This window comes from Rissa tridactyla, chromosome 1, assembly GCF_028500815.1.
Source record: "Rissa tridactyla isolate bRisTri1 chromosome 1, bRisTri1.patW.cur.20221130, whole genome shotgun sequence".
Classification (NCBI taxonomy): Eukaryota; Metazoa; Chordata; class Aves; order Charadriiformes; family Laridae; genus Rissa; species Rissa tridactyla.
This window is the reverse complement of record NC_071466.1, coordinates 155,604,895-155,621,980: the sequence shown is the minus strand read 5'-3', so window position 1 is coordinate 155,621,980 and position 17,086 is coordinate 155,604,895. Positions and strand designations below refer to the sequence as shown.

Here is a 17,086-nt window from a genome sequence, read left to right as displayed (position 1 = left end):
TCTGCAGGAGTGTCAGCTTTTGGTCAAGTGGTTATTTTGAACTGCTGATTGGAAAGCATATTATTTACAGAGTTCCAGCTTGGGTTGCTGAAAGATTTTGACACAAAAGTACAGATTTTGTTCTGGTTTCAGGAGAAACCACAGTTTGAGACAGTTTGTTTTGGGTTGGGTTTACACTTGGCTTAATCTTAATTCAGCACAGAGTAAGGATGGCTCTCAAGTGTTACAACAGTGTTTGAGCAATACAGGACTAATTTCTCTTCTAATCCTTGGGAAAACTGCACTTCTAGAAGACTCTAGTGCCTGAATCTGTGAAAATATTTACTTTATAGCCAGCTGTGCTAGGTGGGTTTCAAGGTCTCAATGTTTTCGAGTTTAGCCAGGTGCTGGGATGAGGAGGAGCGAGATCTGGGTACTTGATGCAAGCTGGGCAACAGGATTATTTCATACTATTAACGTCACATTCAATATAAATTTAGAAAGTTTGCTGTGTAGGGCTTGCTTTCCCTTAATGGCGGCAATCCGGAGAACTTCTTGCCCCGGTGCCGGACCCCTGAGCCCTTCCCTTCCTCCCGAAGCCGTAGCGCTCACAGTGTCCAATGTTTGCTGTCCGTTGCTGGGAATGCATAGCTTCCTGCTGATAGAACTGGCTGAGTATAATCGTTGTATATTTTATATTGTCATCAAGATCAATATATAGGTTCTTTAGTATTATTAATGTTAATTATTTAGTCTTACTCTATTAAATCTGTTTATATTTCAACCTTCAGATTTCTTTATTTTTCTCCAATTCCCTTTCCTGGGTGGGGAGGGGTCATTGGGTGATAGAATAATTGTCTAAATGATGATAAATTGTTGTGCGTTTCTCAAACCATAACAAACAGAAAGAAGTTGCTGAATTCTGTCTCCCAACCCCTTTTCCTGCCTGCTGAGCTCAAAGAAGTAGAGGTAATTTACAAGCAGTCCCTTCCCCACACCTACCAACAATCCCCAGGTTGTGAACTGATCTGGAAGACAGCTACCTTCATCATCACGGGCGGTAGCAGAACATTATGGGAAAAGCAACGTAGCTTCTTCCCATATTGTGCCAGTGCATAAAAGGCTTCACTTGTCAGAGCTGTCAGTCTGTCATTTTCATAAACCCTACTACGTGCAGTGAAATATTTCTTTTCTCTCCACAGACAAAGACTATGCATTTAAATTCCTATGTTTTCTGACTTAAACATTTTCATATCTTTTCTTGTCTAAAAATAAAATGTCCTATAATTTTTGGTTTTGAATAGCATTTTATAGAATTTGGAATGGAATGTAGCTCCTCAGACCGTGTTAGTTTCTCAGCCAGCAAGGTGACATTTAAACTTGTCTTGAAAAGAAAAGAAAGGAAGAAAAAAAGTGTCAGACTCAGTGCAATTATGTTCTTGTTCCATCTATGCACCTTTCCCCTCCATTTGCATGCCACTCATCTTCTCTGGGTTGCTGAGCCAGCTGTAGAACCTGCAGGTGGAGTGTGCTGTTCTGTAGGATGATGTAAGGGCACCTGAATTAGCTGCCCCCTGAAGCTGTGCTGGAAGTTACCATCCCAGGTGTCTGTTATCAAACTGCAAAAGCTTATCTTAAATATGGGCAGTTTGCTGATGTCTTGGGACACTTTGATACAATAGTCCCTCTCAATCAGCACAGGCAAAACATTGGGCAGCCTACGTGTGTCTGAGTGCATCAGTCTTGCTGCCACCATTAAGCATTTATGATTTCTTCTAAGTTATTCTTCATGTATTTTAGTCTTATTTTCATCATTAATATAGAAACTCTGGTTCAGAATGTGAATTTCTTCAGTGCCGCTCCTTCTAGCATGTTGTCTTACACTCCAATTTTGAAGGCACCCTCAATTCTTTATCCTTTATCACTTTATAGGCAGAGTGCTTGTGCCAAAAAAGTTTTTTTTTTTTTAACTGGGACTTGATTTTCCATCCTTATTTTCATCTGTCCAGATGTGACAGAGCTGTTTATACCAAGAAAGAAAGCATGCGCTAAACTAATGCTGAAATAATTACTAATTGCCATCCCAAAGGCTCTACCAAGAGATGGTCACAAACCATGCGTTTTGTCAGGTCTGCAGTATTTTCAGGCACAAAAAAAGTACTCATTTAAAAAGAAAGAAAAACTTTGCATTTTTTAAATGTGGCTTGTCCTGATTGGAGTTTAAACTAGCAGTGCAAATACTGTGGGTCAAATACCTTAAAACCGAGACAAACAAAAAAGTAAGTCTGCATATTTATGACAGAGCACAGTATTTCAACTTTTAAAAGGCAGCACATGTATTTGGTGGTCATAACACTGGCAGAGTTCTGTTGGTAGCTAGATTAAAACAGAGAAAATAGATGGTCTTTCGGTGGAAGACACAGGATAAAGAATCTGCTTTTAACTGAGCCAGGGGCCAGTTCTTAGAGGACAGACATTTGATATATGCATGATAATACACAGGTTATCTATCTTTAAAAATAGAAAATGCAAATGTAGCCAAGTTAATTTACATAGAATTCAGCTAAACTTACAAAATCAAGTAATAGGTTACAATAAGGTAGAAGCCAGCAGGAAATCAACACAAAGCTTTTCAGGACGACTTTCTATCAATATATGGACACCTAAATTTATAGATAGGGACCCACTGAGTGTTTCAAAATTATATAGACAGTTGAGGCATCTAAATCTGCCTGAAATCTGTAGAAATGAGGTTCCTGTGCTGCTGCTTCTTTTGAAAGTCCTCCTGGATTTTGTGTATTGGACTCACTATTGTGGAAATGCATTTCTTAGCCACATTTCTGTTGCCTGTTTCCTGGAAGAGAAATGCTGAATGAGAATCCTCTAGGGATACGAGAGTGGATGCTCTCATGGGCAGAGGAACGGTTGTCCTGAGAGGCTTCCCAAGAAAGCGTCTGTGACCTGAAACACAGTTTGACAGATCTACTGGATGTGGTAGGGGTTTAGGGATGTACAAAAAGGCAAACTGCAGAGGGGAGGGGTAGCTATATAGACATTGGAGAACTCAGAAAAACCTCTGTAATTCCAGACCACACAGCCAGCAGGTGGGCTTCCTGATCTTGCTTGTCATTTACGGTCTAATGTCTATGTTGTTGTGTGGTGGGTTGTCTTAATTTTAAATGCAGTAATGGTCCTGTGAGGAGTTGCCCCAAATTTGAAGTCTTGCTCTTTTTCTTCTTTCAGAGAAGACTAAAATCACTTCATATCCTATTTCCGTTTTGATCTTCCATGGAACATTTCATCTAAGAAGTTTCTTCTTTTCTTGCAGTCCTCATTCCATCCCAGACCGTCTGCGGATCAGAGTGAACAGGATTAATTTACAAGAATATGAGGGGCTACATTACGACAAGGAAAAACTCCGGGAAGCTTGTAAGTTGGAAGAAGCCAGGTTTTAGCTGCTTTTGGTAGAACATTCTGTATGAGTCTTACATTAACAAAAACCACCCAAAACAACAACAAAAAGCCCCAAACGCAGGGTCAAGCATACATTTTTGTATGAGTCATGTGGAGTGTATATTCATCTATCTGTGTATATGCACATACCTATTCGCTCTATAAAAATTCCTTCCTATAAAAAGCATATATAGAGAATTCACCTGTTTTCTTACTTAACTGTGCCTTCTGCAAGTTGATTTTATTTACCGTAAAATAAGTGTTTTTCAGACATTTTTTTTATTCATGTCTTTCTGTTTGTTCTGCTAGGTTTCTACTAGTGTGTGAAACTATTCAAGATTTTATGATTAGCATTGAATTTGAAACTGAGTCGGGGGACTATGATTTATTTTGTACTGAGAATGTACTCTGACCTTGAACATGGTTCTTGCACGGGTGCATTTATCTTGGGAAACAAATCTGGCTTCCCCAGTCTCTTATTCTTTAACAGCCTTCAGTTTTCCACATAAGAGAATAATCACTGTTTTGTTTCCTCATATAATGGTTTAATTGCCACATTCAGGGGTAAGTCAAAAGCAGACAGCCGGTTGCTTTGGCAACATGGATGATGATGATCCATACTTAAAAATGGAGTTCCTTTCCTTGGTGACACATAGAGTCATTAATCAATGAGGGACATGGCTGCTTGTGATAACAATTTAATGGTCTTGTTCATGCATCTGGCTCATTATTCATATTAAATTACAAGCATGACTGTTTGTTGTGCAACAGAGCTCCAGCTCCCTCTGTAATACAGAGTTCTCTGGTAATTACAGGATGACAATCCTTTTAATTGGTTTGCTTATCTTACTGTTGGAAGATAGTTAAACTGTTTCACTTTCACTCCTCTAGTCCCACCCCGCCTTATTCTCCCAGTTCACCAGCTCTCCTTCCAACAAAAGAACTGAAATGGCTTAAATTTTATTATAGGTCCTGATGACCTTTTCTGAAGTTTCTGTTAGTGTATTTTGGTCGTAATTAAAGCAATCAAAGCCTTCATCACTGGATGGAGAAGAATTTTAACAGGATGAGGATTACGGCTCACTGGAGAGGAATTTGCTTCAAGTTTAAATTGAGAGTTTGACCTTGGATGGACCTTGAGTAGGCCATGTTGAACCCATATCTATCCAACCCTGTTAGAAACAATCTGACTCATTTGATATTTCATCCTATGGTTGCCCATCTGAGGAGAACTATTCTCATCCATCCTCACTATGGATGTAAAATTTGTGTGTGTGTTTAGTATATATTATGTAGTCCTTAAAAGCTGTTTACATGTTCTGACACAAAATATACATCTCTTTACACTGTTGTCACTGCATTTGTAAATGAGGATTTATGTTAGTTGTCACCTGCAAAAGACCATAGTGATAGCACTACACAAAATGCCATAGAATGATCTAGAATCTCTGAGATCTGGTTTTAAGTTACACATGCATTTGATCAGTTGCTGTCTGTGATTCAAAAAGTAGATGTTTGTCCATGAAGAGTTAAAATGCTTGCTTTCAGACATTGGCAGGCCATTTGCAGTAAGACCCTTTTATCTCTCTTTCAAGTTGCTGCATGGCCAGCTTGATAATATAACATAGCTGGACTGGAGTATTCTCCGCAGATGCTTTTCATGAAGTTGTTTTTCCTATCTGTCTTCCTTTAGCTGTCTCAGTAAAGCTTGTGCATTACTATTCTTACGTGAAAATATGAGAAAGTAAATAATATCCCCATCAACCTAAAATAAATCAGAAAAGATACCTCACCTTACCCATTCCAGTTATTAGGAACGTCCTGTGTAAGAACATATAACTTACAGCATACACTGATAGTCATCGGTCGTCTTCTCTGGACATAGAGCTTAAGTGTCTCCTATCAGAATTGTCCAACCTTTAGTTTTCAGGAGGATGATCTTGATTTGAGGACTTCTGGGTGATGCTATTTACGACTGAAGGAAATTATGTACAGGAGGAGAAGTGCTACCTAAACAGTCAGAAACTAAACTGTTTTAAATATTCTAGCCGGCTTGAATTCTGTGACGCAGAAAATGGGAAATCCCTGTGGCTCACTGAGCAGAGACCTAATGTGCCGGTTTTCCTGTGACTTACTGCAAGCTGCTTGCATCTCTTCTGGAAATTGAGGCATAGCCAGTCATCAAGTGGCATAGTTACACTAGAGGACTTAAGTTTTTATAAAGAAGGAAGCTGGAAAATCACATAAGTCTTCCTTTTAAGAAAAGCAGATAGCCATTTTAATTGCATTTTTGACATAGCTAATTGGATAAATTTTAAATGGTTTCCTGGTGGCAGGTCGATGGATTGCTGCCTGCCTGACTCTATGGCATGCTAAATACTTACATGAAATAAGCATGCTGACTATGCCCTCATCAGTAAACCACTTCATGGAGCATTGCCATTAAAAGTTATTTGGCTAAAGGGGGAGGAGAGGAGTGTTGAGGGAGAAGAGACTCTCCGTCCTTTACCAAAGAAAGTGATTATGGAGGGAGAGGAGGGGAAATAAATACATTTCCATGGCAGGTGAATAACTGAAATTTTGTTAGTGTGAATTAAAATTCAAATGCAGATAATATGTATGTACTAGCAAAATACTAGAACACTTGTATTGGGCCCTGTTTCTACAATACTGTTTTTACAAGGCCTGTTACTGTCAGTGGGGTTAGCTTCCTTCAGCATGACTGTAGCTCTCAGGTGCGTGTATGTCTCCCTAAATGCTTGCAAAAGACTCAATTTACATATCTGTCAGGCTTTGGCAGAACACCTGCAACTTAATTCCAGAATACTATACTTGCTATCCATCCCCTGCCCACAGGGGCACTTTTACCTTTTGAATCATTTGAAAACCAAACCAGAATCTCACAGCAATCTGAACAGGAAAAGGAAGCCAGTTAATAACGAGTCATGCTGTTATCCCTGAAGGAAAAATAGCAAAGAAGCTATTATGGTTTTTTGCCTGTTGCATGTCTCCATAATGGAGTTTTGAAATCTCTGACATCAGTGTAATAATCTGGATCACTTTAACTCACAGTCAATACATTTCGCTCCCCTTGTTTGCTTGAAATACTGATTTGATTCTATCAACTACTTCACCTAAAATTGCACTTCCCAACATATAACAACTCATCATACAAACTGTTCCATGAAGATTAATCTTCACTCTGCTGGAGGTAGACACCTCATTTTGAAAACCTCCTGAGCAATTAAAGAATGTCATTTTGTCCTCTAAAGGGCATGACCATTCTTAGCCCATTCTCCTTCTGTTGCTTTCTACTTTTCTTGTCGCTGCAGCTGGCATTTAACCAAGATGCTGTTTCTGAATTGTCCCTTTCTTCCTTCCCCATGCTCCTTTTCTCCTTCATTCTTTCTTCTGTCAGCATCTCAGTATTGTCTGTGGGATGATTGATGATGGTACAGAGGATGCTTATTGATCCTTCAGTGAGGAGGGGTGAATGCTTCTATGCGCCCCTTTAAGAAAGGGACGTATGTTGGCATTTTAGTTACGTTGTAATGTTCTTTGCTGCAAATGTAGCTGTCTTCTCTAACATTTCCCTATCTATGCCCCAAACGTTTGCCACCCTGGTCACCAGCTTCACCACTTTCTGCCCAATATGATAATTGTAGCATGACCATAACCGAGAGTATCATATTCAAAAAGTGAGTTGGATTCATGTTTCTAGATGGACAGAACTTAATTCTGTCTCTGTTGCCTGCATATCTTCTGTGCACTCTCTCTGACTTTCTGTCAGGAAAGTGTGATCCAAAGCAGCATTGTGGTGGAAAAGTTGAGTTATTTTCGAAATAGCAAAATCTTTCTATTTATCACACTTTATTTTCCCCTTTCCGATGTTACTAAGAAATTCCTGTCAATGGAGGTATATGCAGAAATTAATTACATTAAAAAAAAAAATCAACAACAAACCAACCAACCGTAAACTAGTTAGTGATCAAGTGGTCTTCAACCCTTCTGAGTCCTTCCTGCCAACACTATTGTAGATTTGCACCATGAAGGTGAAGCCGTGAAATAGCTCAACATCAGCAGTAGCTGCACAGGTTGTTGTTGTTTGTTGATTGTTTTTTTTTGTTTGTTTTTTAAAATACGATACATCAGTTCTTACTGCCCTTACTTTGTTGCTTTGTATGCTCTAGCCATGGAGAACCAACCTTAGTTTGCTCAATACCACTAAGATTAAGGAGGAATAATACCTGACCACAGTGGTGGCAGTATCAGAAATGACTCTCAGCTCTGTATCAGCTCCAGGTCTCCCACACTGTCTTTTACACAGAGGCAGCTGTTCTTTGTCTCGTCTTCAATAAAATGGCACACTAATCTAAAAAGCAATTTTTGAAGAATATTTAGTTCAACAACTTGAACTATCTGCAATATAACAATCCTTTTCTCTGCAGCCTCCATGATTTGTTTGTGTGTGCCAGTAGGGGGTGGTGTAATGTGATGTTAACCTCGAATTCTGTCTCTCAGATTATATCTAGCCAGATGTCCATATTGCATGTGTTCCTGCCTTTAATTTCTGTGGGTTATCTGACGGTTTTGGGGTCATCTGAGGAGTTCCTATCCTAGGTACACAGGATAGGTACACATGGAGTGACAAGCTTGTGAGTCGTTTGGGATGTGTACAGGTACAGAGATACTATAGCTTCCTCATACCAGTGATATACTTACCAGAGTTTGAGAGTCACTGATCTGTGAAATGCATTCTGATACTGTAGAGCTCAGGGATATGGCAGGTGAAGTTAATTTGGAGACTATTCCATGTGATTGTGAGCAACTAGCTAAATAAGAAAAGGTGAACACCAAGGACTTGGTATTTACATCCTGAATATCCATAATGTAAAGGGCACAGGGGAGAAGAGGACCTTCTGCTAGGTGGCTACTATAGTGAGGGAATCCTGAATTAGCAGATGGAGTCAGGACAGGGGAGATTAGTCACTGAAGGAACTGTGCTCATGTTGGGAAGCACCTTTGATCTGGATGGCTTTAGATGAGATGGGTTGTGTAGCTACAAACCTCCTCTTCCATCCTGTAAAGGAAGCGCTAACGGTCCAAGTATGTGTCAGGAGGTCTCTTAGGGGACACGGTGGCTAATCTGTAGAAGCTCTGTAAAAGGCAGCATTACCTACAAACTGTCTACTAAATTTCACTCTGCATAAAAGTCACTGCCTTGCTCTAACAGCTTTGCTTTCTCAACATATGTTGTGTCGACGTTAGCTAATTCATGCATTTCTCTGTTACACTGATTTAATAAGATCTGAAACTGAGAGGGTTGGATGGGTTCCTTAAAGTCACCCAGCAAGATGAAACCAAGAGGGTAAGAAGTCAGCAGTGAGTTAAATATTGGCAACTCTGCTGCCACTGATCTCCCAGATTCTTATGCTGGTATATACAGATGCAAACCACTGATAAATGTTTGTAACTGAAACAGAAATGACAAAAACAAAGAGAAAGTTGTCAAAGGCATTGTTTGTGCCAAAGGAAATATCTCCTTCTGCCTTTTGATGAATGAAACCTTGTGGGCTCTGTCCAGACAGCACAGTGAATTACATTTCTCGCTTTGATTGACCCACATGCATATACACACATGCATTCAAAGATCAGAAAGACACAGGAGTACAACAGAAGAAAAAGTAGTATGTGATCAGATAAATAAAGGGAGTAGCACAATGAATATATACACAGATGCCGAAATAGACACCTTCAATCTTGGCTTTTTCAAACTTTGAGCTCTTGATCTTGTAGTCATAGTAACATTTATTTAACATGGTATATCGTTGCCTGGGTTGGGAAGAAGGACTAAATCCGAGGTATTAAAATCTCATCTCATATAATTGGGTTAGAGAATCATAGAATGGTTTGGCTTGGAAGGGACCTTTAAAGATCATCTAGTTCCAACCCCCTGCCACTAGTCCAGGTTGCTCAAAGCTCCATCCAGCCTGGTCTTGAACACTTCCAGGTATGGGGCACCCACAACTTCTCTGGGCAACCTGTTCCAGTGTCCCACCACTCTCATTGTAAAGAATTTCTTCCTTACATTTAATCTAAATCTACACTCTCTTGACTTCACATGGGGCTTATCTACCTTCAACACAGTCCTCTGCCTTTTGAGCTAGTGGGGAAGTTGTCACCTGTAAGTTTGCAATCTCCTTTAAACTAGAAGACATGGACAGTAATACAAATAGATATAAATATATATTGACCCTAGAAGAGTGGGGAAATAGAAGAATATTAAGTTACATTTAAGACTTTCCAGGAAATCATGATATAGTTTCTCTTTCTGGTATACACTTTTCTGTGAGATTTTTCTGTGTATATTCTACTTCTTCCATTTCCTTTCCTGTTACTTTTCTGATTTGATTTCCTCTTACCTTTTCAGTCCTGGCTGTCCCCATTGGCTGTCCCATCCCACGCACATCCTTCCTGCCTGTCTTAGTCTGTTTCTGCAGATTTGCAGCTCAGGTTTCTGTTCCTTTCCTTAATCCTAAATCTTTACTCATTGTTCAGCCAGAACTCTTCTTTCAGCCCTTTGTCCTGATACCCATTCCCTGCCAGTTTCAATTCCCAGCTCTTCATAGTTTTCTTTCTAGAACGTGTTTCCTTTTATGTGGTGTTTGGAACAAGTTCTCTCTTCGACTTGGGCAGGTTCTTCCTTTTTGTGGCAGGGTATTGGGGAAGTCACTGAGAGCCTGGAGGGGACGACCACCTTCTCAAATGTGGCCTGGTTTAGTCTGATAACCTCCATTGTGTTTTACCTCCTGACGTGCAGATTTTAAAACCGGACCACTAGTGCCAAGAAAATTAGCAATCAGTGAACCTAAGGAGGCTTAGTTTTTGTCAGTATAATAAACAAAAGGGACCTGAAGAGACACATGGCTTAGATTTGTGTGGTAAGAAAATCCTTTTGTACAAACTCAGTTGTATTAAAACCATACTTGGGAAAGCCAAATCTTGTAATATACATGTCTGAATATTTTAGAATCCTCTCCCAAGAATTTATTTAGTCCTTCACATTTCTAATATCAGTGGAAACCCCTCAGGAAAATGACATTTTTATAACATTGTCAGTAGTGAGGAGCCTTTATTTGCTACATTAAACATTTACAACCTAATGTCTAATCTCTCCAGTCCCCTGAGGTATGTCAGACTTGGAATGAGTTTTCCTGGCATTCACATCTAACTTAATGATCTGTCTTGAGGCTGTTTTGTTTGGGATTTGAGTGGGTTAATCATGGTGTTTAGATCACAAATTGAATCCTTTCATAACAATAAATGGGGACGTTAATTGAATTTTATTTTTTCTTCATGGTGTCATATGCAGTATATTCAGGCTTCTTCCGTTTGTGTTCTCAGAACTATTAAAGAGTTCACTAGCTTTAGGTATTCAGCATAATGGGCAGTTAATAGGCGGAAGATTTCTTCTTTGTTTATAAATTCCATAGCTAATTTCTGAGGATTTAGGAAATCACTACTAATCTTGCAGTCAATTAGAGCATCGTGCTGGCCCTACTGCTGCACCTACCCCACCCTCCTCCTGCTGGTACTTGATTTTGGTTACTGTTGCTGGGAACAAAACGCTTTCCACAGTACTGCTTCAGAATATGAAGCAATTGTCTGCCTGTCTCGTCTCCTGGCATTCTTCTGCTGCTGCTCATCACTGCAGCATTAGAATCTGTATCTGCAGCTCCCTGGACAAAGTCCTTTTCACCATTCAGGGAGCACGAAGACACTGGGAGCTGGACGCAAAGGGCCATAAGAGAAGGCGCCTCAGGAGAAAAATATCTGGCACTTGAATGCTGTGGCTTGGCTCACGATCTGAGGCTATCCCTTATTTTTGGCATATTCCCATGTCTGGATATATCCATATATTCATAGGAATGGACAGTGTATGGGTGTACACGAAAGTTGCTCTGCTGTGCCTGTGCTCTTAATGTAAGACTGTCCTCTCAGCTGGCATACCTTGTAATCACTGTGTCCCACAGCACTGTTCTGTACTGTCCATGTCCTCATCCACACATGGCTATTCAGAAAAGGCGGAAGTTCATTCATTCCTGAACGGAAGTGCCCACAATGACATTGAATGCCATGCATGTTAAATTTATGCCTCTAACTGGTTCATCATAACGTACCTCATTTTGCCCCTATTGCACAGCATTGCCCTATATTTAAAATGAGCAACAATCTCATAGTTTCAATCCCATTATCAGTCATTAAGTATTTGCTTTTGTTTTCAAACAGCAGCTATTGTGAAGCACTTTTTGAAAATCTTGGCTGCATTGTGTCACTTATTGTGGTTTACAATAAAAATGAGAGCTGGGAACATTTTTCTTCCTGAAAGCCAAATGGGTCTTGCAAAAAACCAAAAAAAAACCCACAAAAAAACCCCAACCACCTTTGGCAAGCAACTTTTTAGCATAGAATGGTTTAGATTGGAAAGGAGTTTAAAGATTATCTTGTTCCGACGCCCTCCATGGCAGGGGAGGGTTGGAACTAGATGATCTTTGAGGTCCCTTCCAACCTAAACCATTCCATGATTCTATATACTGTAGTGTTATCCAGTAATGACTTAAAAGATTTTTCAAATGAGCATGAACCATATAGACTGGAACCATTTGAGATCCACCTCACGAACCTTATTCCTTTGCTAGCCATTGACCCGTAAAACCATAGGTCATTCTAATTCAGGATTTCCAGGCAGCAAAAGTTGCACGTGTCTTTTTAAGAACAAAGTCACCCAGTCCAGAATTCCAGACTTGTTCCATGATCGCCAAGAATAAATGGGACATAATTTAAGCGAAACTGTGAATCGCGACTTTCTTCTTCACTTGCGTAGATGAGGCCCATAAATGTCACCCTAAATTATCTATTGCGTATTAGTGTTGTCTTTAAAGAAATCCACCAAAGTGTCTGAAAAGTTCCAGGCGTTCCTAAGGTCCTTCCTTCTCCTTTGAGCTGTCAGGAATGGTGATAGTGGAGGATTTCAGTTTTGTGTTAGCTGCGTTGTTTCGACAGGTCAAAGCTCTGGTCCCCATTAAGTGCATCTACTCCTCCATGAGGGAAGGAATTCAATAGAAAAAAGACAAAATCAGTGGTGACAGTTTATGAGCCAGTGGTGTAGCTTCCCAGTGCTCTGTAGCTATTGGAGGTGTAGTCGTGTCTGCTGCAATTCACTTTTTAGTGCTATAAATGAATTTAACAAACGCTTCTTTCAGTAAGGGCTGCAGAGGGATCTGCTGAATTGAAACTAGATAGCCATTAAGTACTCAGTACCAAGAGCTTAAGGGTCTCCTGTCAGAACGGGTTAAGCAATAAGAAACACTAAGCAAAGAGAATCAGTCTGTAACTCAGCGCGTTGGAGCACGTAAAGCAAACCTCGTGATTGACCCTCATTCCACTCACTTATTTCTCAGTCTCTTGTTCTATAATGAAAAAATCTGGGAGGTCGCAATGAGCACAGTTCTCTTCTGGCCTTCCTGAAAACGAGAAGGTGGATTGGCATCACTATCCGATGTCAGTGTTGCTTCAGGAGAACTGCGAGCTCTTCCCTGGTCTTCCCGCCTTGTCCCTTTATTTTCTTGTTTCTCCTTCTGGTTTGTTTTTTTGTCACTGCTTCTGGTTTTCCCGGGTTCATAGCTGTTCTGTTGTTCAAATTGCTTTACAAACACGATGCTGACAGTGTTACTGATATGTCCCGAGAGCTCTGTGCTGGCCTCTGAGGCCCACAATGACCTTGACTTATGTAGGTGCTCCCCATCTCTCCTCCCTGAGACCACTGAGCTTCGTTTTGTGCTTTTAGCCTCAGTGGGTCACAAAAATGTAAGCCGTGTTCCCCATTATCTTTTAGTGCTCTCTTGTTCTCTTATCGGAATGAAGAGTGGCTCGGTAGATAAATATCTCGCCCTCTTAATCAACTTCTTTTGAACAGCAGGAGGGGCTGCAGCACAGTTATTTTTTTCTATTTATCTCAGAACCATCAGTGACTTTACGTTGCTTTCTTGTTACCCAGTTACCAAAATTGTTTATAAGCTGACATTCTGCTCTCCTTCTGGAATACTTCAGACGAGGATTTAAATCTCTTTCCTGCTGCTCCCTTACTTTTTTTGGGCCACTGTTTGATTAAAGACCCTCCAGGGAGAAAAAAGAACGTCATTTAGTGATTCAGTTTTAGAAAACGCAGGTACTCAAGAGTTTTCACTTGTTTCTTTTTATTTAATGAGATGCTAGTAGGCAGCTCTCTTGGTACCTTCCTTGTGGGTTCATACATACTTTTTTCCTTTTTTGTTCTTTTTGCGTTTTTTTTCTTTTTTTTGGTTTGGTGGTTTGTGGGTAGGGTTTTTTGGATTTATTTTTTTTTGTCTGCAAGAACAGAATGGCAGTGGAAACCTAAACCCCCTGTTACTAAAAATGCAGACTTCAACTGAGGGGAATTATTTGCTGTATTTTTACAAGTTCGGTTCTTTTTCTCTGAGGAAATATGGAGATACTGGGTCAATTTTGAGTGTAGATGGAATAATGTCTGTTTTGATTTGAAAGCAGCCTTCCATCAAAATAACAAGGTGCTGGACAATTTTCTCTGAAATCAGGCTGTGACTTCAGGCTGTGACTTTAATTACATTAAATCATTTTTGTACGTTCTTAAGACCTTCTGAAAATGAAATATCACTCTCTTATTTCAGTGCATAAGAGCACGTCCCTTAACTCTTGTTCTGGGGTATGTTCCTTTCTTTGCAGTTAATAATTGATGTTGACATCAGACAATAAAGTACACCATTTAACTGAATCTGGTTTAGTTTCTTCAGTATGAAAGACAGTTGAAACCCAGAATCTTTGATAATTATAAATGGATGAAACTAATGATGAATAATATGTTCCTGCTTCTAAATGACTGTTAAGATTTAGCTAGCAGAACACTTTTGTGGGGAAACTTAAAAAAAATATAAAAATGAAGCGTATTGGTAATTTTTTAATGTTCAAGAGACTTCAGTTAAAGAGGTCTATCTTTGGTTTTGATTTTCCAGCCATTCCCCTAGGAATTATAGTGGTACGAGGAGATTGTGACTTGGAGACCTGTCGTATGTACATTGACCGTCTGCAAGAGGTGAGGTTTTTATGAATTCAGGTATCATATGTTAATCTACGTCATGCTTCTTTCAGTTCTGAGTGCAGAGATCTAATAGTTGCAACAACTATATATTAAGTGTTGCAGATTGCCTACCACTGAAAACAAAACTTTAGAGTTGTGATATGATAATAAAAACAGGAGTAGCACTAAAAAATATTTTCTAAGCAGGAAATGAAAAGCCATACTGACGCCTTTTCAATGATAACAGAATTGACGTGGATGGGTGTGTTTTCTTCTCCTTGGATTGGAATGGAATACCAGGATTCTCCGCATACCTTGTTGAAATTATACAAATTGGTGATTAGAAAGTGTGTTATGTAAAGATAAACATTGTGATATTTGAGTAGGTCTAATTATGCAAATGTTATTCTCTAATACTGTCATGGAGTAATTTGAGACACCAATAAGCACTACAAATATCTACTAGATATTTCCAAATATACAGAAATATGTGTTCATGTAGCTAATAATAATGTCGCTCTTATTGTCTTGAACACCTTGCCTCATGAGGGTTCATTCTACAATACAGTGTGGGAAATGGAGACTCCAAATGCTCCATTACCTGTATAATTTGAAGTGTGTATGCATTTAGTGATAGAACTAGCAGATTTTCATTAATATACTATTTCTGACTTTTTAATCTTGTATTGATATCTTTGAACAATACTTAAAAGTGTGAGGACTTTACGTAGGTTTCTAAATAGATGGTCCAGTTTACACAGGAGCTATGAACGTCATCCCTCCCACTGAACTCTTTGGGATCCTCTGACTTCTCTGCAGTTTGAAACTCTGCGCTTTTAGCATGAATATGGGCCTTAGTATCTCACTACAGGCTTTCACTTTTTTGCATTTCCACCAGGATTACTTTCATCAAATGCATTTTCTGATCAGTCACACCTGAGGTGTGGTTATTATTATCAGACATAAAACCGTATTGTAAGGTGATGCATATTTCAGGTACGCAGTGGTGGAAAATAACAATTAAATAATTATCATGTTCTCAGCAGATAACAAATGTGATGTCATACTGAGCTCAGGCAACTTAATATGGCCAGTACTGGTTTGCGAGTAGTTGTATAGTGCTGGAGGAAGCACAGTTAGAAGTTCTGGTTGAATTACCCATAGTGGTTGTGGAGGAACTGTGTTTCTCCAACCTATTGCAGGGTTTGTACTACTTTTTTTGTGTGTGCTCGATTTGGCTCAGACCCATTTGCTGGGAATGGAGGTGCCAAGGCTTTCTGCACTCTGCCAACTAGCATGCCAACTGAGGAGCTATGCTCTGTAGGCCAGGCTTTTTGGTAAGCAATGTCATGAGCTAAAACTATTTCACAAAATCTCTATTAAAATAAATTAAATTCCTGAACCCTGATGAATAGCCGGGGCATTCTGATATGACCTCCCTGACACGAGGTTGTCTTAAAAAACTGCCAGTGGTTTTCTTTAGTGTGTTAATTACTCAATAATATTTGCAAAAAACATTTATGGGTTTTAGCTTCTTTTCTTTCACTTTGTTGCTGATATTCTAAATTTGGATATTTTTCATAGAACAAATAGTGATATGGTAAAGATCCATTAACATAATCTCTATATCTTTAAAACCACTTTTTTGACCAAGTATATGCCAATCAAAACTTTTAAGTGAGCTTTCCATGACTATTCTGTGGTGTTTGTTTCAGTGAGACACACTTGCAAAATTATTTATGTTTGCCCAACCACATCAGATAGTGGGACTGCAAACAGCTCTTGTTGCTTTAATTTTTTTCATCATTGGTGTGTCTTTCATCCTCCTACTAGGACCTGCAATCGGTAACTTCTACTACACAGAGAGTTCATTACCAGGTAAGATAAGCTTTCCTTTTAGTATCAGAACAAAGATAAGCTTAACAATGTGGACTGCACTCTTTGCGTTTGAACACAGGTTTTTGGTTTTTTTTTTAGATACCCGTATGTTAGATGAATTTCTGATTATCATTTAGCCTCAAATGTTGGAGGTTCATTCTGCTTTCCCTGGGACAATCCTTTTCCTTGCAAACCTTACAGAATAATCTTTAAAATTAGCACAGCATGATGATGTGAGTGATATCGCAGTAGCAGTGCCTAGTGTCTTGAAGTGAATGAGAGCATGTGTCCTGTAGGACAAATGACAAAAGTAAAATCGTTTCTCTGTCTAAGAAACTGAACAATAACATGTTATATTGCATAGCTGTAGCAATAAAGTCTATCACTGAGAAAAAAGGTGTGCCAGCAGGCCTAACCTGTTAATAATTCGGTGCAGCACAGTCGTCTACCTTTAGTTTAATATAATCTTCAGAGTAGTTTTTTCATCCATTCTGGCACAAATGTGTCATTTGCATGTGACAAACAGGTGCTAGTTTTAGGTGGCTAGTTTTTAAAATTGATCTCTTTGTGCATTTTGCAACTTCATTGTACAATTTATGCAATACAGAACTTGGCTTTGCAGTTGGAAGTATTGTTCAAGAA

The 17,086-nt window shown here is 39.3% G+C and overlaps 1 protein-coding gene across 4 annotated transcripts in view; it reads left to right on the top strand.

Annotated features, from left to right (window-relative positions):
• DGKI (diacylglycerol kinase iota) overlaps nucleotides 1-17,086 on the top strand; it is a 110,631-nt gene that overhangs the window by 37,929 nt on the left and 55,616 nt on the right. For 2 of the 4 annotated variants that reach the window (XM_054211163.1, XM_054211161.1), the window contains exons 14-18: nucleotides 3,308-3,408; nucleotides 5,279-5,290; nucleotides 8,202-8,224; nucleotides 14,468-14,581; nucleotides 16,400-16,444. In XM_054211163.1, the coding sequence (XP_054067138.1) occupies nucleotides 3,308-3,408; nucleotides 5,279-5,290; nucleotides 8,202-8,224; nucleotides 14,468-14,581; nucleotides 16,400-16,444 (295 nt within the window). The remainder of the gene's footprint in view (nucleotides 1-3,307; nucleotides 3,409-5,278; nucleotides 5,291-8,201; nucleotides 8,225-14,467; nucleotides 14,582-16,399; nucleotides 16,445-17,086) is intronic. The other 2 variants (XM_054211178.1, XM_054211169.1) reach the window with 1 other exon arrangement.